A 26,876-nucleotide genomic window follows, 5' to 3' on the forward strand; every position below is an offset into this window, starting at 1 on the left:
TCTCTCATCTAGCATTTACTATAATCATACCTTTCTTCCCATCACTTTCCTGAAACTGCTCTTGTCAAGGCTGCCAAAAATTAATTTTGCTAAACCCAATGGTCAACTCTGACCCTCATTTAATCTAATCTATCAACATTTTACAGTTGATCCTTTCCTCTTCCTGGAAACATTTTCTTCCCTTGGCGAGGGAAAAAAAGAAATTCTGAAATGAAATAAAAATAGCTAAAATTAAGAACTCAGTGGAAGAGTTCACAGCTGAAGAGAAAAATCACAGCTGAGGAGAAAATTAGTAAGGCAGAATACGGGGAAGGAGAAAAATTCAAAATGTAGGGCAAGAAAAAAAATGTAACATTAAACACACAAACAAAAAATAGGAAAAATAGAGTGAGAAAGTATACCTTGAATTTTGGTTAGAGCCTTGGAAGGAGAAGAGACAGAAAACAAGGCAAAGGCAATATTTGAAGAAGCAATGTTTGAGAGTTTTCCAGACAATGTGAAAGACACAAATCAGCAGATTCCAGAAGGCCAACCAATCCCATGCAAGGTGAGTAAAGGGACACCAGTACTAGAGAAATCAAAGTAAAACTGCAGAAAATAAAAAAAAAAAGACAAAAATTGTTTTATATATGTATCTATCTATATATAAATATATAGATAGATAGAGATACACACACACACACACACACACACACATTACATTCAAAACAGCAGCAGTCAGACCGTTGACTGATTTCTGAAAAACAAAAATCAAATGCAAATATCCTTTATGTTCTGAAAGACAGTTAACTGCCTTCTAGACTTACATACTTAATAAAAATAGTCTTCACTAATTAAAGTAAAGTAAACACAGAAGAAAAAAAAACCTGAAATAGTTCTTCACAAGCAGACTAACACAAAAGAAATTTCTAAATGATGTTTCTCAGGCAGAAGAAAAATTATTCCACATGGAAAGACACACACAGAAAGAAACCAAGAGAAAGGACAGCCATAAATACATGGATAAATCTAACACTAATCGTATAAAAATGTGTAAATTGTCTTCGGAACTTAATACTCAGAACTATAATAAAGGATAACAGCATATATGTAGATGAGACTAAATAAAATAAAAGTATTCAAATGTCTATATACTGTTCAGGATGAGGGAAATGGAATAATTATTATTATGCTTGATACATTAAGGACTAAAATTAACCAAAAAAAGAAAAAGAATTAAAGATTAAGATTGTAATTTCTAAATTAATCACTGAAAGAATAGAAGCAAAATGAAATACAATGAAAAACAGAAGGAAAAATGGAAGCAAAGTATATAAAACAATAAAAAAGTTATAATAGTTTAAAAGATAACTAATCCAAAGAGAGAGAGAGAGAAAGAAAAACATGGAACAAGGAGGACAAATAGAACAAATAAAGATAGGTTTAAAATTAATTATATCAGCAATTATATTAAAGGTAAGTAGACCAAATTATTCAGTAAAAAATAAATATTGCTAGACTTAATTTAAAAAAAAAAAACTATAAATATGCTGTATTCAAGAGACATGCCAAAACCATAATGTGATAGGTTGAAAACAAAAGGAGAGAAAAGGAGCGTTACTAAATACATTAACCAAAAGATAGCTACATTAATAGACTTTAAGGCAAAAAGCATGACTTCAGTAAATATCTCTAGTGAATATAACTATCCATTTTTAACTGCTTTTTACGCTATTTTGTTATCATGGGTAATGATATGTAGATTAATCTCCAAGAGCCATTTTGTTAGACAAAGAGCTTTGATATTTTCTTCTTCACCCTCCAACTGTAAAGGTACAATAAACTAATAAATCTTTAAAAATACCTTATCTTTCAATTTGTGTGTGATTACTGTCATGTTTTAATTTAGGAAAATTCTCTGGCACTGAAGTCAGAACTGCTTCATAGGTGAATGCTCAGTTACTAACTGCCTGGCGTCAAGGGAGACCGCAAGAAAGAACCCAGGATGACACTGCCTCTGGCGTGGGGATGGATAGATGGTGGTGCCAAATTCCTTGCCTGCCTTGCCCAGTTTTCTGCTGCTCTTTTGTCTCTGCCTCCCACAGTGTATCAAATGCTCATCTATGTGGCTCCTCTGATGCCAACTACTTCCCTCATCACTGGGCCAACAGCAGGAGGTATTTGGTCTGGAACAGTCTTCCACCACCCTATCAAACTTCCAACATTGTCCCCCAACCTCCACCCCCTTAGTTTTGCCTTTTCAGAACACCAAAACTGGGGATGGCCATTTCTGTCCTACTTGTTTTGGTATCCCCGAAATTACTGTGTTTCCTATGAATGTAGCAAAGAAACAGAGGTTGATACGGTCCTGCACTTTCAGCCTTCTGGAGCTGCCATTTTGGACAGAGTAGAGATAAGCTGGACATGCTTCTGCTTTGGCAATTATCCACATTATCACTTGATGTGATTTCATTTGTGAAGAGTGGTCAATCAGGGTGTTCAGCTGTTAACTGAGTGGTCAGCTGTTAAAGTTGGATTGGCTCTAGCACTTCCTAGCACTTCGCCCACTCTTCAGTTTCTCTCTCATTCTGAACAGTTTTTATTCTGCATTTGCTGTGCCCACCTAAGGCAGAAAGAAAGTGAATACTCATCTATGTGTAAAGTAACTGTAGCTGTCTGATAAGCAGTTGGAAAAGGCAAATAATTAGCATTCAAAAGGAACAACTGACTTCTCAGATACTAGGTTCCTGAAGTTAACTTAATGTATGATTTTGACCATTCATGATGTAGTGACTTTTAGAGAGAAATTTCTTTATTGCCCAATTTCTCAACTTTCTGGTCCAATGTAATATATAGGAAGTTCAAGAAAAGTTTATGGAATGGCAATCTAAAGGAGAGAGTAAGACATTCTTTATGTTCCTCAAGTCTCCTCCTACGGATACATTTACATGTATCACGACAACAGAAAATCAGAAGAATACAGGCACAACAAGAAGGGAAATCTGGCTTTGTTCCAAAACCAATTTCCAAAGAGAGAAACACACCGCAGTTATTCTTCATATTCTAGGAGGTGATGTCATGATATCAGAAGTTCTGCACACAATTGTGGCAAGGATATTAGTTCCAAATGATGCATGTCCCAGCAACACACCAGAACTTACTCCATACCCTAGAGGAACAGTTGTGCACCTCATGCTAAGCACTGATCCTTCCATGATCACAGTCCTGTCTCAGTCCCAAGGTGGCATATCACTGTGTAGACACACTTTTTAATAGCTTTTTGTTCCCCAAACGCTGCCCATTTTATTCTTTTTCTCCCTTTCCTCAAATGACTGCAGTGAGTTGGATCCCTGTCTGTTGGATCCTTGCATAGAACAGACTTGCCTTTGAAGTAAAGATTCATGTAGAGGTGAATGAATTACTGTGGTGGAGAAAAAAAGAAAAGAAAAACAGTTATATGTATTGGCCTGCAACCAAAGTTGGCGCACTCAGGTGGAAGATGAGAGGCTGGCTGTTGAAGCACCCACATTCTTCAGCTTGTAACACATCCAACATGTGTCCAACACTGGATGAGGTTTCTTCTCTCACAACCCATGGCAGGTCCTTAGGCTTCATCTCCTGGGCTTCTTTACAGAAATGGAGCTACCTGTCCATACCTGGACTCGGTGAACACACGGTCCCTGTTACACTAAGCAGCCCATTCTGGAGTTTGATCTGGGATGGATGAGAACCTCAGGTGGGACCTGCTCCTTCTAAAGGATACAAATTATCAGCTGAAGAATACAAAATTGTCCCTGTGTGGAGACCCCTGTGCTCCTCGGACACCTCTGAAGCTTAACTGCTAAGAATTTCCAGAAGACCAAGTTTCAGAATGTTTCCTGCAGGGAACTTCCTACAGAGGCCTTTTGGTGGCCTTTAACCCAGCTGTCTGGAAACGGACTTGGTGAAATTGCAAAGTCAGAAAGCCAGGTTTACCAGCACAGTGATGCATTTTGTTCTTGCTTCCTTATTTCCAATCTCTGCCAGAGATTTGTGCTTCTGCAACATGTACATGTGTTTCAAAGCCATTACAAGTCCAGAACCCACCAACTCCAGGGGCTGACCACTACAGTTCTTTACCAACGCTTCCTCTGGTCTCCAGGGCTCCAATGACCAAGGGAGGAAGGATTGCTGTTGGTTAGCTACTGTGGTGGGTGATGTGGATTTAGGCTACAGGTATGTCCAGCTTTACATCATGGAGTGATCAGAATGCAATGTGGCAAATGGATTGGAGTAGAGTAGACTGGCTGTAGGAGGGCCAATTATTTTTAACCTACTTATATGAAGGAAGGAAGAGGTGATAGATGGAAGAGTTTAGTAATGAAGTGTCAGTGAGCCTACAGAAAGCCAAATAAATTTAAGCACTATTTATTAATTATACTAGGAACAAATTTCTGTGTTGGAAGGATGAAGAGTTTATCCAAAAAGAATAGTAAGATCTGATTTGGGCAATAGGATGGTTGGGGTGAGGGTAAATGTACTATGCAGGGGCAGGAACAGATTTGGCTGTTGTTTTGATGATTGACTAAAACATTCGAGATAATGCACTACTATATTTTGGGACACACTGTGCCTGGGTCTGATCTTAGAGGTACAGAGGGTGGTGTGTGATGCTGACAGGGAACTAACTCCCTGGTGCGTTGAGTTTTAGCACTTGTGACTCTGAGATGCATATGAGGCAGTGATTTGTAAATCAGGAGTTGTGAGTTGGAGGTGCAGATCTGTAGTTTCAAAAGAGACGTGGGGATAAATGTACCCCTGGTTGATGCAGGTGGTAGTTGAAAGCGTGTTGGCCAGAGCCGGTGTGTGTCCTGGGCGTTGGGCAGAGGGCAGAGGGAGCCAAAGCTCTTCAAGGTCGAGGTGATGGTTGTTTTCCTTGTTGAGCTCAAGTTTATGACTCGGCCTCCACCTAGCTTGCCTTCTTCTAGCAAGAGAGGCATCATTGCACCTCTGTGGCTCCTGTCCTTCAAAAAGTCATAAGTGATTCCTAGTCCCAACGTGTGGGGGAGCTATCCAGGTTCCTCGCTTCAGTTTAATTTCCCCAGGGAAATTTGAAGAAAGAAATCTCTCCATTATTTGAACTTCAACAAAAGACCACTATATTAATATTTCAACATAAAGTATTTCTTTAAAATAGTCTACTCCTGGGGTGCCTGGGTGGCTCAGTTGGTTAAGCGTCCGACTTCAGCTCAGGTCATGATCTCACGGTCCGTGAGTTCGAGCCCCGCGACGGGCTCTGGGCTGTTGGCCCAGAGCCTGGAGCCTGCTTCCGATTCTGTCTCTCTCTCTGCCCCTCCTCCGTTCATTCTCTGTCTCAAAAATAAACTTAAAAAAAAAAAAAAAAAGCTGCTGAGGATTCAACTCAGTTTAAAAAAATAAAGTAAAATAGTCTACTCCTCATACAGCTAGTAAATCAAAGCCTATTAACTTGAGAAAGCGGATTCTCCCAACATTAAATGCAAACTTACTACTAATCTTTTCATATCATATATCCATGCTAAGGTTTTATACACCTTAAAAAGCAGACACATTATAATGATTATAAGACTGATCATTACTCTTTTACCAAAAAAAAAAAAAAAAAAAAAAAAAAAAGCTACAAAGAATTAACTACATGGACCAAAATTTATGTCTTCATTATATCTATCTTGATTCTGTCCTTTTCTCTCTTTTTGGTTACTAATTCTGGTTCTGATTCTTATTTCTTTCCTGGATTGGAATTTTACTTACCTCACCTACAAGTTAGGTTACCTTCCCAAGTAACCAGGTTACCTTCAGGAACCACTAAGAAAACAGTTTGAGGTTAATAATTGAAGACTTAGGAACAGAAACAAGGAACCTGGATGAATTTATGTTTTTCTGTCGGAGTCTGTTACGCAGTTTGAAAGAGTTAACTTTTTCAGAGTTAAGAATTTGCACAGACAAATCAGATATTTTGATAGTTTTGTCTAGTATAAGTTGCCTATAAAAACCCATGCCCCTAATAGTTATTAGCCAGCACTTGAAAAAAACCTCTTACAACTATTGCTAAGTCTTTCTGGACACACCACCTAAACTTCACCTACATAACACAGGACAGCATTGGTGGTTCAATGGTAGAATTCTCGCCTCCCACGCGGGAGACCCGGGTTCGATTCCCGGCCAATGCAACAATTTCCTTTATAGTTTGTCCCACAAAATTACACCGCACAGGCAAATACGGTCTTTTAGAGTTCTGGGTTGTTACTGCTCCAGTGCTTGGCATTCAGCAATCATTTAGTGAGTCTGACTTTGAAAGTGGGAGTGTCTGGGCAGGGCGGGGCGAAAGGGTTTGCGATTTGGACCTAAGACCACAGTTACTTTCAGCCTTTCCCTTGGAGGCCCCACGGAACCCAAAAAGCTACCAGGTCACCTATGCCCTTGCTGGGCTTTGGGTTGGCCGCTGGGCCACGTGTCAGCACAGAGCGAGGATCGCGACACCAAAGTCCCGGGAGGACAATAGCCGCGGGGCCCCGCAGACACCCCTGAGCACGAATAAAGGTGTAGGCTGGTGAGGAGGAACTCGCGTGGACCCGAGGGGAGCTGCTGTAAACGCGTAGGTTCACGTCATCAGCCGCCGCCGCCGCCGCCTGCGCGCCTCCCGCGCGCGCGTGGCTGTTCCCGCGAGGATGCCGCGTGCCTGGCAGTGCGCCCCAACAGGTGTTAGCCCGAAAAGTAGACTTTTAATAAGGGAAAAAGAACTGAAGACTCTGGGAACGGTTGATCCGGGTTTGTTTTCTACCTCTTGGACGCTCCTTCAAAGGATTCCCATTTGAGGGCACTAAGTGCGTGACTGCGTTGGAGACTGCGGGTGATTAATTTTCATCTAAGAATAGCTTAAAATTTAAGTTTTTAAAATCTATTTTCAAACCAGCAACATTTCACTCTTTAAGAATAAATTTATTCATGTTCAAGGGTTTCCTTATTCTGATATTATTGTTGCATCCACACGACTCCTGAAACAGAATGCTATGGGCACCAGTGACAATCACAACAAAGTTTATTACAATAAGAGGCAAGGCCAACCGATCGGGACCAACACTCTTGATAAGAGTGCGGCCTCGAACAGCCGGGGTACAGAGTTTTTAAAGCCGATCACATCGTTTTATCATTACCTGGGAACAGAACAGAGAAACAGTTCCCAGATGAGTTAGGAACAGTTGCCAGATGAGTTAGAAACAGTTGCTGAATGAGGTGATTATTTTAGACTTTCTGCCTAAGTTGCAACCAGTGGATCTCCTTGACCTTGCCTCTGATGCTCTTTTCTTTGAGCTTTTGTTTTCCTTCATTGGTAAAGCCAATGTTCTGACAAACAAAGCTGTTATTTTTCAAGCTACGCATTAGCCCTACACTACAATTTAACCTTTACATTATGTCTTTGTACGTTTGTTGTAAACTGATGGTGATATTTTAAAGTCCTTTCTTGGCAATATTGTGTTGAAATCATCAGGATGGTTTTACTATTTTGTTTTAACTTGTCTGAGAATCTTTGTCCAATAAACATTGTAATGTGATACATAATTTCTTGTTTTTAAGATTTTTCTCTAAACAGGAATCAGGCCTAGGAGACTTGATTTTATTATAAAAAGGAAAATGATGCATTGCTTATGTGACAAGGCACACAGAAAGGGCTCATCAGGTACCAGGGATTGACCATGGATGATCAACTTCAAAACAACACCACGGTAAAACTATTAGACTTTAAAAATAAAGAAAACATCCTCAGGTGCTCCAGACAAAACTATGAAATAAGTTACAAAAGCAACAGAATTAGATAAGCACTAACATAGAAAGCAAGGCAACAGTGGAGCAGCATTTTCAAGAAACTTCGGTAGAGAAGGGCAAATCACAGATATCCTATCCAGCCAACCTCCTTTTCAGTGCTCGTCGAGGTATAGGAGAATGGCTCTTTTATGGCACTCTGGTGACCCTGTACTTCTCCACATGGGCCACAGAGGCAAGGTTCAATGTTGTTTGACCCAAATCTTGGCTGAATATCCCCTTGGAACATGGAAAGATAGGCAGTCTTGTGAGGTGCTACTGTATGGCTATTTCTCACTGATCTCTTGTAGTAGGTTGCCTGTCCTGGGGCAAACTATAAGCAGGCAGTTTCACCTGTCTCCCTGGTTCTGGTGAGACCCAGAAATTTCCACCTTGCCTCCACCCCTGTAGGATGCAACTACAAGCTATCAAACTGCTTGACAGCAATATGGAATTAGCTCCTTCATGACAGAGTGAGCCACCACTTGTGTTTTCTTGTCATTTGATCCCTCCAGTATGGTGTCCTGCTATGGGATTATACATGTGGGGAGCTGACAACATACTACACTTGCTTATGCTGTGTGTCTAAGTAGTAACTACCTCAGTTCATTTAAGATTGTTGTCTCCTTACTGGTCAATTCTACAGAAGTGTGACAAACACAATCTAATACTGCCTAAGGACTGCTAGACTGCATGATAAATTTGGTGCTCAGTGCAGGGGCAGTAAAGTCCCAGTACTTTCTCGGCGAAAAGACAGAAGGGAGTGCATGGGGATATGAGAACGCTCCCCAGGATGATCTCCCCTAAGTGGTCATTATAAAAAGGAGAGTAAGGACCTTTTGACAGTCCCCATATGTTGATAGACAATTGGAGGTTGAGCAGTGACAAGGAAGGATTGAAAGCAGCCACCTAAATGGTGCTTTAGCTATCACTAAGTTTGTTGAGACTGAGTGGATAACCTCTTAAAACCAAAAGCAAGTATACAGGCTGTGCTTACTTTAGTGGGACTACTCCCCCATGGCCCCCACTCCATCCCTCTCTACCCCTCACCCTTGACCTCAGGCAATAAGAAGCCTCCTCACTGCTCCAATGGGCCTCACAGACTAGTCACACCGCCTCGCTCTCCCTGAGCTCTTTGTCAAGGAGATAAAATGGTCTCCAGGCTGCTGTGTAACCGGTCAAGCGCAAGTATTCAACTCCTTGGTCTGTGTTCCTATAAGACAGAGTGTGAATTCAACTGACAGAGTTTGGGTAAAACTTCTAAGAAAAAGAAAAAGAAATTAAAGTTAAGAGTATGGCTTCTATACCAAATCAATGTACAGTTGTGCAAATGTTTAATGGAAATCAATGAGTTGCATGATTATACTATGAATGCTCTTAAAGTATTAATGGAGACTCTTCTGTCCAGGGCACTGTCATGTATTAAATGAAGTGCTAATGGGACAAACTCCCATTGTAGCAAATGTAGCAAATGGTGACATTTGCCACCAGAGGATGGCTCAAAATTTAGCATGAGTAGCTAAACCCGCTGATGTCCAAAGTTTCACTATAAATAATGTCATACTGACTGGCAAGTCAAGAATTTTACTCTCAATGGCTCTGACTGCAGTGTTATCAGATCTCTGCCAGGAAGAGTGACTGATATACCCCACCAATTTTCAGTAGCTTGCTTGCCAAGTGAGGTTTCTTGGGACTATAGAGATAAGTCCTTCTGACAATACTTAATCCCTCTGGCAGCCAAAAGGAAAAACAGCAAAACAAAAAAACTGCTTTTTCGCACAAAGAAAGGAACTCTTTCTATACAGAAGCCACCACTGTAAAGCTAAACTTGTAAGTCCTAACAAAGTTTGGCCTGTTTGTTTTACAGTAAAAATTGTTCTTCCACTGTCTTCTGTCCTCCATACTTTTTGATGAAAAATCTGCATTATGGATAAAATTTGAAAAGTACAGACAGAACATTAAAGCAATAATTTCCATTGCCCCCAAACTGAACTCTCCAAAATAAACAGTATTTAATTTATGGTGAGTATAATTTCCAAAGTGATGGAATTAGAGCACTTACTAGTAGTGTTTGGCCAGAGAAACAAAGAATTCCCAAATCTCATTCTGCCAATGACCTAGGTTCCCTGGTGGGTGTGGGGGTTCCTGAGGGAGATATGTATACAATGAAAAGCGGCAACATGTATATAATCACAATTGTTATTGGTAGGGTTTATGCCCCAGTAGAGGGAATCCCAGTAAACTGGTCAATTCAAGGTCTTAGAAGATTTTCCTGCTAAGCACAAAACAACCTTAACCAAACTTCCCCAAATGAATCTGATGCGGCAAGTCCTCTGAGAGGAGAGAGCCAGAAAAAAGACAAATAGATGCAGGGTTGGAGGCTCTCCTTGACACCAGCCAGGCGGCAGGTTTTGATGCTCAGATAGAAAAGGGGCAGCAGTAGCCACACCCCTTTGTATAATATTTTAATATAGTGTGTCCTCAACCATTAGAAAAGGAAGCTCAGGGGTGCCTGGGTGGCTCAGTCAGTTGAGTGTCCGGCTTCGGCCAGGTCATGATCTCGTGGTTCATGATCTAGCAATTTGTGGGTTCGAGCCCCACGTCAGGCTCTGTGCTGACAGCTCAGAGCCTGGAGCCTGCTTTGGATTCTGTATCTCCCTCTTTCTCTCCCCTCCCCTGCTCATGCTGTCTCTCTCTGTCTCTCAAAAATAAATAAACGTTAAAAAAGTTAAAAAAAAAAAAAAAGAAAAGGAAGCTCAGTATCTATCCTAATACGTGAAGAATCAGAGTATTTGCTCCTCCATTGGGTATTAAGGGTTGGGAAAGAGGGAAAAGCAGACAATTTTCCTTTTCCATATGAACCTTCCCTTTACTTTTCTGATGTCATTCCAATAAGAGAGATATATTAGGTAAGTCCTTCAAAAGGCCATTTTCCCCCTATGGTCACTCCTGTATATCATGCTGGGTCAGGAAACGGGCAACCACTGGCTCTAAGGTATGTCATTTTACTATAGCATAGTCTTCTAAAGTATGTGAGAGCATGGTATAAATTCAGTTGATCTCAGGACTACACTAACAGATCACAACACCTTCCCATTTTACCTCCTTTTTTGAATTATAAATAGCTGCATTATGGTATGTATTACCACCTAGTTGAACATAACTCATCAGGTAATGTTATACAGTGCGCAATACATGACCAGCACAGGCCAACTATATCAATGTGAATAATGTAAGATGTGTAATTTTATTATTAAATCTTATTAATCTTTTTATTATAATTTATATTAACTTATTATCATTAAATTTCCTTTAGAGAAATAAAAATATAGAAAAATTACTGATCCAATAAAGCAATTTCCCTCCACTAATGTCCTCATAAAACAGATAAAATGGGGGTGCCTGGTTGGCTCAGTTGGAGGAGCAAGAGACTCTTGATCTCAGGATCATCAGTTTGAGCCCACATTTGGGTGTACAAATTACTAAAAATAACAAAATAGACTTTAAAAAATAAGTAAGTAAAGATAAAATAAGTCTTATCTTCCTTCAAAAAAATAAAGTGGCCATCAAAATGAAAATTAAATTATTGAAACAACTCTCTGATTTTTAAAAATCTGTTCTGCTTCCAACCACTTTTAGGTCTTCACAAGTTGAAGTGCTCATTTATTTCTGCCAACACTTCCAAAGATGGATTTAGGAACCCTGCTGTGCACAACTTTTCCAAAGTTCCTAAAGGTGAAATGTGCCCATGAAACTATCCAAGCAACAGCTCCATACCCACAGAATTTAGAACTGGTGAGACCACGGTAAGCAAAAAAGGCAGACTTACATTTTTACTGCGACTAATCTTACCTGGAAGAAAAGGTAAATACCAGAACAGATCAATTTGAGATTCAATTCAAGATATCTGAAATACTTCCAGTTTGTCTCTTGTGGACTTAAAGCCCATGGGGGAAATTGACTATGAAGAGGTTGCTTGATGGTAAGTAAAGTTTGGAAATTATGTTTAAGAGATTGATAATTTCTAGTGTTAATTTTAAGCGTGGGGGGGAGGGGGGGAAATGAAGCGTCATACAGGTGGGGGCTTATAATTGGTGCTTATAGGTTCGCGGATAGTGTAATTGATAGTTTGAAATTCACACTCCATTTCACCTAGTAGTTCTGCTTTCTGGCATGTATCCTCAGTGAATAGTTAACTCCATTTTCCCGCCAATTTGGGGGAAAATCACAGCAAAACTCACTGCTCCCGGTGAGGGGTGGGGCAGCCCAGTAAGAAGAATCCCATTCCCTGACCGGGAATCGAACCCGGGCCGCGGCGGTGAAAGCGCCGAATCCTAGCCACTAGACCACCAGGGAGCTACCAGCCGCTTTTTTTTAAGAAACACAAGTACTCTCTGCGTTAAGCGGTGGCTATTTCCCGTCTGCTCGCTCTGGGTGACGCGCGCCCTCTCAGCAATTGTCCCCTAAGGCCGTTCCCTCTATAAAAGGTGCCCCACAGCAAAGACCTTACACTGTGGGGGACAACGGTTGCGCCCCGGGGCCCTGTCAGGTCAGAAGTCGCCCCGTCCCGGCCGCACCCGTGGCCGCGTGTGGACACAAGGTCACTGCGAAGAGGCGGGAGGGGAGGCGCCCGGACTGAGACCCCGCAGTCCCCAACATCCCCCCAAAGTTTGGGACGCAGTGACGGAGGCTGCGCGGACCGAGACGTTTTTCGAGGCAGGCTTGGCGGCCCTGGACTGGACTTGGGCCCCCCCCGCCCCGAGCCCGCCGCGCCTGCACTTTCCACCTACTTCGGCTGCTGCTCTGCACGCTCAGGGCCCACACAGAGTGCTCTTCGACGCCGGCCTTCCCCTCACGCCACACGCCCGCTTTGTCCGAAAATCCTGCTGCTGCTTTTGTTAATTGCCGTCTCGGAGCCACACAACCGGCTTGCTGATTCGGGCGAACGACTCTCCCGACACAGGCGGGGAGAATGACGCCACTCGCGACCCCGCTCCACTAGGACTTCGGGGTTTGGGGCCTTTACCCTCGGGACCCGGGGCTGGGCCGCCGTTGAGACTTTCTGGGCTCTGCCCGTCAAACTAGCCTCTTCCGGGCCCGGCCTCCAGGGTCAGGGGCAAGGCCGGGGCCGCTCGGCGCGCTGCGCCCTCTCTCTCCGTCTGCCGCGCCCCGCACCCTTGCGTACGGCCTGCGGATGAGCCCCCCGACGGCGGCGTCGATTCAGTGTGTCCGGCGCCGGCGACGCGCAGCTGCGCGGTGCACGCGGATGCACGCGGCGAACTTGCGACCCCGCCCCCGCTGCCGTCGCGGCCCCGCGAGCGTCACCCGCGGGCCGTAACGTCCCGGCCCCACTGAGCTGCCCTGACGCCCCGGAGGGAGGGACCCGGAGGAGAAGGGCAGCCTCCCCTTTCAGCCCTGTCCAGTGTTAGGCTCCCGAAGCGTCGTGGAGGAGACAGAAACGGAGAGGTGGAAACAGAGCCCAGGGGAGGGAGGAACTCCATGCGACTTTCCTCCTCTGCAAACAGCCAGAAGATGAAATCGGCGTCTCGTCCCGTCGCTGGTGAAGGTGAGTTCCGTCTCCGTGGGGGGGAGCCAAAGCCTTGGCCCGGCTCCCAGTGAGTTCCTTTTGGCCCTTGAACGTCTCTCCCTGGGTTTCTTGTGGATTCCAAGGATGCACCTGGCAGGTTTATTTTTAAAGCTTTAAGATTACTTTAAAATCTTTTGGCGAAGGAAGCAGTGTCTGATGAGTTTTGGATGAGGACTTTCAGGTGTGGGGAAAACTAGCGAAAGCAACTGTGGTTGAGAATCTCACACACCCAGGAAGGGCACTTCAGCCAGGTAAGTGTGTCTCTTAGGTTCTGCCCATTTTATTTTAAATGCACTGTTGGTCGAATTTCAGATGAATTTAGGACTTTCATGATAAATATTTTAATGTTAGTAGTTTTTAATTTAAATACACATTTTTAAAGTTACATTAAAAACCCACGAAGCCCGCCATTTTTACAAAAATGAGAAAGAAAGACGATGTATATAAATGAGAAAGCCTCAGAGAAATGAGGCCTTTAAGTATTGGTTGTTTCCACTAAAGTTTTTTTTGTTGTTTGTTTTAGTGGAAAGTTCCTCTTTCCTCAAATCTGACAATTACTACCATACCCCAAATTCCTCTTTCTACAAAACCTGACAATCACTGCAAGACCCAACATTCACCTTTCTAGTTCCAACCTACTCTTCCCTACACCTTTCCTCAGCATCCCCCTCATCTTTTCTAACACAATAAAAGTCAATTCCAAAGTCAGCCTTCAATTTTAACACTCAACTATCAGTCCATTAAGTTAGAGGCCCTCCCTGGGACTTTATCTCCCTACAAAGAACAGAAAATTGCAAACCATTGTATTCGTGGTCATAAATAATAGTCATTGGCCTGGAAAATGAACTTTTTTTTTCCCCAAGAAAAATCTATATTCATGGTTAAGTGTTACAGACATTTTTTATTTCATCAGCTCTAAAGGTAACTGGAGATTTCTTTTTCTTGGGGGCTGTAATAGAGGATCTTTGGCTAAGGGATCAGCCACAATCTGTAAGCGCATATGTCCTACGATGAAAGGAGACAACTTAAGCAGCCACAGATCTTGATTTGCGTGGTGGCTACTTTGGTATGTATACATTTCAAAATTTATTGAGCTGTGTGAAGTCAAACCTGGAAGACTTTAAGACTTACTATTAAGCTGTTTATTACTATAAACAAGATAGTATGGGAGTGGCAGAAGGACACATTATATATAGAAATGGAACTGAATTGAAACACCTAAAATAGACCTACCCTAAAATAGACCCACCCTCTCTGGTCAAATTATTTTCCAAGAACAGATACTAAAGCAATTCAGTGGGGAAAGGAGGATCATTTCGACAAATAGTACTGAAACAACTAGAGATCTACATAGTGAAAAACCCTGCATTCCCTACCTCCCAGTATGCACAAAAGCTAATTTAAATTGGATCATAGACCAAAACATACACACTAAACTGTAAAGTTTTAGAAGAAAGTACATGAGAATCTCCTTATGACCTGGTGGTAAGCAAAGATTTCCTAAATATTACACAAAAAGATAAGTAAAAAAGAAAAATGACAAATTAGACTTTAATAGTATTAAGTATTAAAATGATAAATTAGACTTTTAAAAAATTAAAGTAATATTAGACTAGAGGCTCCTAGGTGGCTCAGTCGATTAAGTGACCTACTCTTGATGTTGGCTCAGGTTATGATCTCACAGTTCATAAGATCAAGCCCTGCATCTGGTTCTGTGCTGACAGAGTAGAGCCTGCTTGGTATCTCTCTCTCTCTACCCCCCACCCACTCTCTCCTTCTCTAAAAATAGGTAAACTTTAAAAATAAACTAACATTAGTCTAATTAAATAATAAATCAGACTTTAACATTAATATTAAAATATTGAATATTAAATTATAAAATAATTAAAATAATAAGAATGTCTTCTCATTAAAAGATAACCATTAAGTGAAAATAAATCGCGGACTAGGAAAAAGTATTCACAAAACATATCTGACAGAGACCCTGTTCCAGAATATAAAATGACCTCCTATAATCAATATTAAAAGCTGAAGCACCCATTTTTTAAAATGGGCAAAAGCTTAAATAGACACTTCAGAGACGAAGATAGACTAATGGCGAGAAGCATATTAAAGAGTACTCAATATCATTAATTGCCAGGGAAATATATATTAAAACTTCATTGAGATACTTCACCCAGTAGCATGGCTAAAATTATAAAGTCTGAAAACATCCAATCTTGGTGAAGATTTTTAGTGGGAATATGTCATAACCATTTTGGTTTGACAGTTTCTTATACATTTCAACATAAATTTACATAAATATCCCTTTATTCATGTAAATTCTTCACCTAGATATTCTTCCAAGGGAATTGAAAACATATGTCCATACAAAAAAAAAAAAAAAAGTATCAGGAATGTTCATAGTGTTTTTTGTTCACAAGAATCCAAACTAGAAACCACTCAAATGTCCATTATCAGGAACTGGTAAACAAATCATAGTATACTCATATAGTGGAATACTATTCAGCAATAAAAAGGCATGAACTTTTGATATAAAAAACAGACAGAGGTGCTTGGGTGGCTCAGTCAGTTAAGTGTCCGACTTCAGCTCAGGTCATGATCTCAGGGCTCATGGGTTTGAACCCTGTATCAGGCCCTGTGCTGACAACTCAGAGCCTGGAGCCTGCTGCAGATTCTGTGTCCCTCTCTTGCTCTGCCCCTCCCCCGATCATGCTCTGTCTCTCTCAAGAATAAACATTACAAAAAAAATTTTCACAGACATCATGCAGAACACAGCAGCATGAGTACTCCATGATTCAATTAAGGTGCAAAATATCAGAATGATGATTTTTGAAAATAGTGCAGAGGATAATGACAATGAGGATGATGATTCTACTAGATAATGACATTATTGATTGAGTAGCTGCTAAATCCAGGCACAGCCAACAATGACAGAATGAAGTAGATTACTCTTATTAGCCCCATTTTACAGCAGAAAGAATTCAGGCACATAAAGTTTAAGTTACTTAAGCTTTTCCAAGGCCACACAAGGGCTGAATCAGATTTACAAACCAGTGCCTGTGCTCTTAAGCACAGATTGATCAGATCTTTCTTCTCGGCTTTAGGTATTTCTGGTTTTCTCAGATGTAGGGAGGAGAAGAGGAGAGAAGGAAAGAGAGGCAAAAGAAGGAATAAGGGATAGAAACACAAAGATATGTAGTCAATGAAGAGCAGAGCAGGAAACTATTATGAATATTTTTACATCAAAGGTTATAAAAATTTCTGGGAGGTTGGTGATCTGCAAACAAGCCAAAGATTCTTAAGCCAAAGTGATTAAATATTGGGCGGAGGTCAGGAAATGAATCATAGATTCTAGAGCTGAAAACTAAAATATTAAAGCATCTAGGAGAAAATGTAGGAAAATATATTCACAGTCTTGGGTAGGAGAGATGTCTTAGAGTAAGATACCTTAACAGTAAAAGAAAAATAAAGAAATTAAATTTCATCAAAATTAAAAGCTTCTGCTCATCAAAAATCACCATTAGAAAGTAAAAAGGCAAGGCCTTTCTCTTTCCACCATCTTGGAACCTGTGGAGGCCTGCTGGGAACAGGACTCCTGAAAAGACAAATATGTCGGGAAGACTGTGGTCCAAAGCCATTTTTGCTGGCTATAAGCAGGGTCTCCAGAACCAGAGGGAGCATACAGCTCTTCTTAAAACTGAAGGTGTTTATGCTCAGAATGAAACTGAATTCTATCTAGGCAAGAGATGTGCTTATGTGTACAAAGCAAAGAACAACACAGTGACTCCTGGTGGCAAACTGAATAAAACCAGAGTAATCTGGGGAAAAGTAACTTGTGCTCATGGAAACAATGGCATGGTTCGTGCCAAATTCCGAAGCAACCTTCCTGCTAAAGCCATTGGCCACAGAATCCGTGTGATGCTGTACCCCTCAAGGATTTAAACTAACTGAAAAGTAAATAAATAAAGGTGTAGATTTGTGAAAACTAAAAAATGAAAGAAAGAAAGAAAGAAAGAAAGAAAGAAAGAAAGAAAGAAAGAAAGGAAGGAAGAAAGGAAGGAAGAAAGAGAAAGGAAGAAAAAGAAAGAAAAAGAAAGAAAGAAAAAAAGAAAGTAAAGAGGCAATCCACAGAGTGGGAGAAGATGTTTGCAATATTCTTCTCTGAACACGACTCAGATATTGAATGGATAGAGAACTTTTAGAAATCAATAATAAAAGCCAAAACATTTAAAAATTAGCCAAACACCAGAATAGTCTTTCTTCACAATATGGACCATAATTTCTAAATAGGCAAAAGACATAAGAATCTTGTGGTGCCTGGGTGGCTCAGTCAGTTAAGCATCTGACTCTTGGTTTCAGCTCAGGTCACAGTCTCACAGTTCATGGGATTGAGCCCTGCCTCAGGCTCTGCACTGACAGTTGGGGAGCCTGCTTGGGATCCTCTCTCTCCCTGTCTCTCTGCCCCTCCCCAGTGCGCTCTCTCTCTCAAAATAAATAAATAATAAAAACGTTTAAAAAAGAAGCCAATATCATTATGTATTAGAGAAGCACAAATTAAAGCCACAGTGAGATCCTCACAAGAGTATGCACTCACAAGAATTAGTAAACTTTTAAAATGGGAGAACATCAACCTCTGACAAGAATGTACAGTAACTATATCTTGTTGCTGTTGAAAAGGTAAAATCTCACAGTCATTCCGGAAAACTGGCAGTTTTTAATAAAGTTGAATTTACATCTATCCCATGACCCAGCAATATCACTATGAAATATATACTCTGAAAATGAATGCACAAGTATATGTATAACAGCTTTGTTCACAATAGCCAAAACTAGAAATTATCCAAGTATCCATCAATGGCAGTATGGTCACACAGGAATAACACTCATCAAGAACACCATAATAATATATTCAATAGCATGAATGGATCTCAAAAAATGTTATTATGCTGCATGAAAACAAAAAAATAGGCAGACACAAAAAAAGTATATTGTGTGAATTTTAAAAATAGTCAACACAAAACTACAGAAATCAGAACCAGAACTGTTTATATCTACTTAATTTTGTTTTTGTTGAACCATTTAAAAATTTTTTTTAACGTTTATTTATTGTTGAGAGACAGAGCATGAGCAGGGGAGGGGCAGAAAGAGAGATACACAGAATCTGAAGCAGGCTCCAGGCTCTGAGCTGTCAGCACAGAGCCCAACACGGGACTCAAACTCACAAACCATGAGATCATGACCTGAGCCGAAGTTGGACACTTAACCAACTGAGCCACCCAGGTGCCCCATTTTGCTGAACCATTTTAAAGTTAAGTTATATCATGATCATTGAACCTAAATACTTCAGTATGCAAATTACTTCATTGACTCCGATATTTCTTAATCCAGTCTTTCAGTCCACTTGAGTGGGGTCAGCAAACTTTTTTGTAAAGTGCCTGATAGTAAATATTTTAGGCTTTGCTGACCATATGGTCTCTTTTGCAACTGCTCAACTCTACCGTTGTAACACAAAAGCAGCCACAGATAATACATAAATGAGTAAGTATGGTCGTATTCCAATAAAACTTTGTTTACTAAACAAGTTCTGAGTGGGATTTGGCCAGCAGGCCATAGTTTAATGACCCCTGCACAAAGATCACAGTTGTTTTTCATGCTCAGAGTACCACAGCTCATGCCAGTGGGAATTCCTTCAAGCTGGCTATGTCTTTTGTTAAGATCATAATAGATTGTTAGTGAATCACTGGTTTCTGGTCCAAGCTTTCCCATGCTTACCCTGTAATTCCCCAGCACCATTCCTGGAAAAGGTAATTTCTTTAAGAAATTTTGATTCATTTTTGTAGGGAATGGTATTAAAGATAAAAACCTGGACACTATGAATAACCATGGAACTGTGGGTGATTTGCTTTTAAATCAATTCAGTTCTAAAGTAAATTGTAACTGAATGTATATATTTTACATATAGAAAATGTTCATTTAAAAATAATCATGACTTGGGGCACCTGGCTGTTTCAGTCGGTGGAGCATCTGACTCTGATCTGGGGGTCGTAAGTTCGAGCTCCACATTGGGTGTAGAGATAAAAACTTTAAAAATAACAATGATTATGCCTGTTTTGGGCCTTGTAATTCTTCTCGCTGGGACTGAAAATCTTGATTGCCATTTAACAAAGTTGCTTATCTAACTTGTGGCTAAAATGTAAATAAAGTCCTTTCAAAACAACAAAAAGAAATCAGAAAGATTTGCTTAAGTGAAGGGAAAGTAGGTGGGAATCTTTTGGAAAGGGCTGTGCTGACGTTTCTGGGCTGAGGGAAATTTTGTATAGCTCTTATCTAGGTGTGGATGTGTTTACATGAAAAATACTAAAGGACACACACACCAATTGCCAGCAGGTTTGTGCTGCGCAGTGATCGCATAACGGCTAGTGCTCTGCCTTGTGGCCGCAGCAACCTGGGCTGCAGTCCCAGTCACGGTAGTGTCAGGCGTTTGTCAAAATTCATTGGGCTGTGCGTTTAAGATTTGTGCGTTTTATTCTTTGTGAATTGTACTTCAATATGTACTATTAGCATAAAAATTGGGTGGGGAATGCCGAGAATGGCATTGAATCTAGGTTTTGTTTATTAGATTTTATTGTAAAATACCTTATCGAATACAAACTGATAAAAAGCTCATTTGTCACAGTGTCTAAAAAGGCCCCATCAACATTTGAAATATTTTAACCAGAAAAACGGTTATGACTACACCGTTACATAAGCGGAAGCTACCGACCGCGCTTTACCTTTTGGGATAGTTCTGCGCAAGCTCAGATATGGGGCATGGTTCTGGAAAACTGAATACCCGACCGCCCTTTCTCCTGCCTGCAAAGTGCTGGAGAGCCACAGCAAACCCCGATCTTAGGCCACAAATACTGGTGAGGGAATTAAAAGAGAGGCTGGAAGATGTACCAAATTTTGTCAAGGAAAAAAAAGGGACACCACATATTGCCGTGACTCGGATTCGAACCGAGGTTGCTGCGGCCACAACGCAGAGTACTAACCACTATACGATCACGGCGCGCCATAAACCTGTGCCTTCTGAAGTGAAATAAAAAACAATTCTCATGTCTCAGGATCTGGCCAGTGCATCTCCACAGGTCTCTTGGGGGGTGGGGGGGGGGGGTCTCCTTGTCCTCCGCAAAGCCTCGCCTGCTTCTTTCCCTTCTCCTAAAGTTTCCTTTTTGGCCCCGACCCTTTTCCTGCTCCCTCCCCCTAACCCCATCGGCCCCACTAAAGTTGGAACACAGTTGATTTGAGCGCTTGGAGCTCCAGCGGCACAGATGGTGCACTGTAGGCCCCTCCATTGCCCAGCCCATGGGATGTTGCAGGCTTCGAAATCAATTGCCCAAACTAAAACCTTTTGAAAAGAATTTCCCCTTTTTAAAAACACTTCTATTTCTGCTCTCAGAGTTCCTCAAAGGACTAAAAGCTTAAAGGCGACAAGGAATAAACGATGACCAAATGAGAAAAGCAAAAGGCTATTTATACGCCTTGCAAGGGCGTCAGCCATGGTCACTTGCGTTTTAAAAGAAACGAAGGCAGCGGGAGCAGTGGGAAAGGTTTATAGTAGAACGGGGGAGACTTAAGGTGTGCCATCTTTGGAAGCTGTTGGCGTGGAAAACTGTAGGCGGTTAACTAGAAGCTGAACATCCTGAATAACTGGATATTCAGACTCTCCAATGCATTATTAATTCAACAAGTCCTAATTGAATGTCCTGGGCATTCAGCTTCCCTTGGGATTCGCTCGACTCAGGCTGGGGGTAGAAGGATAGAGGAGGGGTCGCAGTCCGGGGGGGGGGGGGGGGGGGTCTCTGGAGGTTCTGGATTCTGTGATTGGTGAGGGGACAGGGCGGGGCTAAGCCATTTGGGTGTGCTAGTTTCAGAATCACTCAATGTACCGGTTTCAAACATGACGAACAACTCGATTAGATTTACTAATCTTAAGTTTTTCGAGGCTTTGGAGCCTGCCCAATCTCTTGAGTAAGAGATCACTCTATTTTAATGAAACCAAAGTGTACGTTGTGTCTCTGTGGCGCAATCGGTTAGCGCTTTCGGCTGTTAACCGGGAGGTTGGTGGTTCAAGCCCACCCAGGGACGTAATGGGTATTTTTACAGCAGCAATTTGGTTCTCTCAGATTCGCTCTGGCAAAGGACAAGATACTTGCTTTCCCTTCCTTTCAAGTGACATAATGGCCCCTTCCTGCGCTTCCATGACCTCCCAGAAAATCTGCCTGGAAGAGACATTGCATTTCTAAAAACAGGGAACAAGAGAGGCCTGATGCAATCTCTCCTCAAGAGGGTGTGTTCTGGGATGAAGTCATGTTTCTTTGGGCTAGTAGCAAATTTTACATACTTCAGTTTTTCAAATGTGTACTAGTGTCTTGCAGGATATGTGTGGGTTTAATAATTGCTCAATTAATAATGCTAGAGTCATTGGCACAAGCACAGACACTCAGATCAATGGAACAGAATAGAGAACCCAGAAATGGACCCACAAACGTATGGCCAACTAATCTTTGACAAAGCAGGAAAGAATATCCAATGGAATAAAGACAGTCTCTTCTAGTGGTGCTGGGAAAACTGGACAGCGACATGCAGAAGAATGAACCCGGACCACTTTCTTACACCATACACAAAAACAAACTCAAAATGGATGAAAGACCTCAATGTAAGACAGGAAGCCATCAATATCCTCGAGGAGAAAGCAGGCAAAAAACCTCTTTGATCTTGGCCGCAGCAACTTCTTACTCAACACACCTCCAGAGGCAAGGGAAACAAAAGCAAAAATGAACTATTGGGACCTCATCAAAATAAAAGCTTCTGCACAGGGAAGGAAACAATCAGCAAAACTAAAAGGCAACCGACAGAATAGGAGAAGATATTTGCAAATGACATATCAGATAAAGGGTTTGTATCCAAAATCTACAAAGAACTTATCAAACTCAACACCCAAAAACCAAATAATCCAGTGAAGAAATGGGCAAAAGACATAAATAGACACTTCTCCAAAGAAGACATCCAGATGGCCAACCAACACATGAAAAAATGCTCAACATCACTCATCATCAGGGAAATACAAATCAAAACCACAATGAGATACCACCTCACACCTGTCAGCATGGCTAACATTAACAATTCAGGCAACAACAGATGTTGGCGAGGATGCAGAGAAAGAAGATCTCTTCTGCATTGTTGGTGGGAATGCAAACTGGTGCAGCCACTCTGGAAAACAGTATGGAGGTTCCTCAAAAAACTAAAAACAGAACTACCCTACGACTCAGCAATTGCCCTACTAGGCATTTATCCAAGGGATACAGGTGTGCTGTTTTGAAGGGACACATGCACCCCCATGTTTATAGCAGCACTATCAACAATAGCCAAAGTATGGAAAGAGCCCAAATGTCCATCGATGGATGAATGGATAAAGAAGATGTGGTATATATATACAATGGAGTATTACTCGGCAATCAAAAAGAATGAAATCTTGCCGTTTACGACTACATGGATGGAACTAGAGGGTGTTATGCTAAGTGAAATTAGAGAAAGACAAAACTCCTATGACTTCACTCGTATGAGGACTTTAAGAGACAAAACAGATGAACATAAGGGAAGAGAAGCAAAAATAATATGAAAACAGGGAGGGGGACAAAACAGAAGAGACTCATAAATATGGAGAACAAACTGAGGGTTGCTGGAGGGGTTGTGGGAGGGGGGATGGGCTGAATGGGTAAGGGGCACTAAGGAATCTACTCCTGAAATCATTGTTGCACTATATTCTAACTAATTTGGATGTAAATTTTAAAAAATAAAAAATAAAACAAGTTAAAAAAGTGCTAGAGTCATGATCATTATTATTTCTTGCATTATTTTTAATGAAGGCATTTCTTCCTTTGTACCAATTACTTAGCCTTTTACATGCTGTTTTATCAAGTAAATTGGTCTCGTGATAATCTAATAATTCTGTAGTCATCATCCTTGTACTCATATTTTTTGCCACTTGTACAAGTATTTCTATAGGATAGAGTCCTGTAAATGCAATTGCTCTATCATAGTGGTTACAATATATATGTTTCTTAATGTAAATCATAAATCCTGTAAATTTGCCTTCCACTGGAGTGGTACCAATTTATCGTTCATTTTATTTTTCTAACTAGGAGAATTCTTTTCCTCGTACTCTTGCTAGCACAACAAATTTCCATAAATGTATACATGATAATCTAATAAGGGGAGTGTTGTCCTCTGACTTAACTAAGGCGGAGGTACAAAGATGACATGATGGGCATTAAGCAGTAGGATATCTGCACCTGCTCCTCGACTACACTGCCAAGATATTTTTGTAAAACTGTAATTGATTTCTGTGGTGACCTCGTCAACCAGAGCCAGAGAAGACTGGCCAAGGTGAGGAAAAAACTCACTGGTCCCAAATATTTGTTCCTCTTCCCCTTTCTCTAGAAATAGCAAGGGTGAAAGAGTAGGTTGTTTATATTAGTCAGGATTCTCCAGATAAAATGAATCAATATAGAACTAATATAGACAACATACTAATTCATCCTTGGCCCTTCAGATAGATAGACAGGTAAGTAAGACTCATTTTAAGGAACTGGATCACAGGACTATGGAGGCTTTACCCTTGCAAAGTAGGATGGCAGGCTGGAGACCCACAAAAGGCTACAGTTTGGCTCCAAAGGCTTTCTGCAGACAAAATTTTCTCTTCTTTCAGAAAGATTAGTCTTTTTCTACTAAGGCCTTGAACTGATTGGATGAAGCCCACTCACATGGAGGGCAATCTGCTTTAGTCAAAGTCTGCTGATTTACATGTTCATCTTATCTGAAAACACCTTTACAGGAACATCAAGAATATTGTTTGGCCAAATATCTAGGTGCTGAGACCTAGCTAAATTGACATACAAAATTAACCATCACCTCCGCTATATTTTTCCTTAATAGTTTTTTGCACCTATTTCCACAAAAATTCACACACCTGAGACACATCATTGTAGCCAGGAGAATCCTGCACCTGACCGGGTCACCTTGTGTTAGAGGTTGATTTTCCTGTCGAATCTCAGGAGCAGAAATTGAGCTCTATGACTTTTATATACTACTACATGTAATTCTTGGACAAGTCTTTTTCTCTAGCATTTGTACATTTTCAATCATTTTCTCCCGCCAGTGGTATCAAAGTAGAATTTTGGTTTTGCTTTTATAAAATAAACATCCAGAGATGATCTCTGTTGGGTGGTGGTTCACAAGGATCCACTCTCTGTTAGACAGTAAATGACAGATAATCTAACCTGCAAGTCTTTTTTTTTTTTTTTTTTTTTTTAAATTTATTTTTGGGACAGAGAGAGACAGAGCATGAAGGGGGGAGGGGCAGAGAGAGAGGGAGACACAGAATCGGAAAGAGGCTCCAGGCTCCGAGCCATCAGCCCAGAGCCTGACGCGGGGCTCGAACTCACGGACCGCGAGATCGTGACCTGGCTGAAGTCGGACGCTTAACCGACTGCGCCACCCAGGCGCCCCCAAAACATAAGAGATTCTTAAACATGGAGAACAAACAGGGTTACTGGAGGGGCTGTGGGAGGGGGGATGGGCTAAACGGGTAAGGGGCACTAAGGAATCTACCCCTGAAGTCATTGTTGCATTATATGCTAACTTGGATGTAAATTTAAAAATATACATATAAAAGAAGTTTAATGCTAGCCACAAATGTAATTTTACATTTTCTAGTAGCCACATTAAAAAAGTAAAAAGAAATAGGTGAAATGATTTTAACAATATAATTTAGCTTGATATAATCCAAAATATTACCATGTCAACATATGGCACTAGCCATAGTGGTCAACAGCTCTATGCAGCTAGTGTTTACCAGGTTAGCAGCATGGTTCTAGGCTATTTAGCTAAAATTGGCATTGTTGGTTCACAGAATATATACATATATGCCTATTTTCCTATCTATATTTATATCCATTTCTATGCTTATATCTGCAGTTGCCTTTAGTAGACACTGCCAAATAATTTTCCAAAGCTGTTGTGCCAAATTACACTCCCACCTGAAGTGAACAAGACAATTATCAGTACATAATTCACCCTTACATATGAGAGGGAACTGTTGATCTTTAAGTAAAGCCTCCCTCCAGAAAATTATATTAAAACAAAATAGGTGAGAGGAGAGAAAAGAAACACAATCAGGGAATAATGGATCTCTCTCTTTTTACTTTTTTTCTTTCTTTTGCTTTTCATAAGCTGATATTCTGGAATCTCTAAAAGGACAGGTTAAGCAATCTGCCCTGGGAGCAATTTCACTGGGTTATGAAGGAAACCAATTTCAGTGATGTGGAGGTTTTCTGGATAGCATTGAAAGTTTAGCTAAAAACTGTACATGACAAGTTATCTCTGCCAGTGTCCATCTGTTGGAACCTCTGTATTTGAAACCAGATTTGAATCTTTTCCTTTTCAGAATTTTTGAGCTACCATTTGGTCAAAATTCTGTTTCAAATGGAGCCAATTTGACCATGAGAGCCTCAGGCTCTTTTTGATACATCAATTGGATATTACCACAGGATAATGGTTCTATACCAACTTTTAAACACATGAATATTAGTGGAAGAAGACCAGAAAAAGTATGAGATCATAAGAAGTATGGAATCCACTTCATACCCAGTTTTCTAGTCAGCCTTGGCCTAAATAGGATAATAAGGCTCAAGAATCACTTTGGTCAACCTTAGCTAACAGGTGAACTTTTTAAAAATCCTCACTTCAAAATCTTAAATCAGCTTTTGTATGGCTGGCCAGTAAACACTAACTACTTAAACTCTGATCTACTCTAGGTAGCACATTTTTGCTAATCTGTGGAGTATCTAAAACTTGAGCTGTTTTGTTATTTGAACGAAAGTCGGTGGTAAGATATACACCACATGTTTCTAGTTTAAGAACAACAAGCCAGAATAGAAATTCTCATACATTACAAACTGGTGAAATTCAGAATCTTGGATCAGATCCTTAGCATGTTAGGTTCTTAATAAAATATGAGAGACTGCCTTTTTTTTAAAAAAAGGTTTTGTAGTAGTAGTAATAATAGTAAGAATGGCCACATGACCATGGTTCAGGTAGCATTTTGATGTGGTGAGCAGGGGAAAGTCATTTGATTACTGAAATTTATTCTCCTAGGTAAGCCTAGGCTAGGATGCAAATTAGGTTCACCTTAGGAAACTAGAAAAAGAACAAATTAAATTGTAGGTAGGCAAAAGAAAAATAATAAACATCAGAGCAGAAGTCAATGAAATTGAAAACAGGAAGACAGAGAAAAGCAACAAAGCTAAAAGCTGGCTCTTTGAAAAGATCAATAAAATTGATAAACCTCCAACCAAGCTACTAACTGATAAAAACAAAAAAGAGAGAGAAAAGGTACAAATTATTACTATAAGAAATGAAAGATGTGGGGAGTCTGGGTGGCTCAGTC

The 26,876-nt window shown here is 40.8% G+C and overlaps 2 protein-coding genes, 4 non-coding genes and 1 pseudogene across 11 annotated transcripts in view; 4 read left to right on the forward strand and 3 right to left on the reverse strand.

Annotated features, from left to right (window-relative positions):
- Nucleotides 1–12,783, reverse strand: part of FCGR1A (Fc gamma receptor Ia) — a 29,023-nt gene extending 16,240 nt beyond the window's left edge. The window contains 1 exon segment of the mRNA XM_078451489.2: nt 12,588–12,783. The gene's annotated coding sequence lies outside the window, so the exon portion shown is untranslated.
- Nucleotides 6,097–6,167, forward strand: TRNAG-CCC (transfer RNA glycine (anticodon CCC)). Its single transcript has one exon. It is a non-coding gene; the product is annotated as a tRNA-Gly (tRNA).
- On the reverse strand, nt 12,082–12,153 carry TRNAE-UUC (transfer RNA glutamic acid (anticodon UUC)). The gene has a single exon. It is a non-coding gene; the product is annotated as a tRNA-Glu (tRNA).
- A 299-nt stretch (nt 12,784–13,082) lies between the features above and the next one.
- The window catches only part of LOC132671487 (myomegalin-like), a 45,765-nt gene continuing 31,971 nt past the window's right edge, over nt 13,083–26,876 (forward strand). For 2 of the 6 annotated variants that reach the window (XM_060622321.3, XM_060622322.3), the window contains exon 1: nt 13,083–13,363. Coding sequence is in view for 5 of the 6 variants with exons in the window: in XM_060622322.3 (XP_060478305.1) it covers nt 13,297–13,363 (67 nt within the window). In the remaining variant the exon portion in view is untranslated. The remainder of the gene's footprint in view (nt 13,364–26,876) is intronic. The other 4 variants (XM_060622316.3, XM_060622318.3, XM_060622320.3 and 1 more) reach the window with 3 other exon arrangements.
- On the forward strand, nt 16,919–17,362 carry LOC132671488 (large ribosomal subunit protein eL33 pseudogene; annotated as a pseudogene).
- Nucleotides 20,364–20,435, reverse strand: TRNAH-GUG (transfer RNA histidin (anticodon GUG)). The gene has a single exon. It is a non-coding gene; the product is annotated as a tRNA-His (tRNA).
- On the forward strand, nt 21,441–21,514 carry TRNAN-GUU (transfer RNA asparagine (anticodon GUU)). Its single transcript has one exon. It is a non-coding gene; the product is annotated as a tRNA-Asn (tRNA).

Source organism: Panthera onca, chromosome C1 (genome assembly GCF_046562875.1).
Source record: "Panthera onca isolate mPanOnc1 chromosome C1, mPanOnc1 haplotype 2, whole genome shotgun sequence".
Taxonomy (NCBI): domain Eukaryota; kingdom Metazoa; phylum Chordata; class Mammalia; order Carnivora; family Felidae; genus Panthera; species Panthera onca.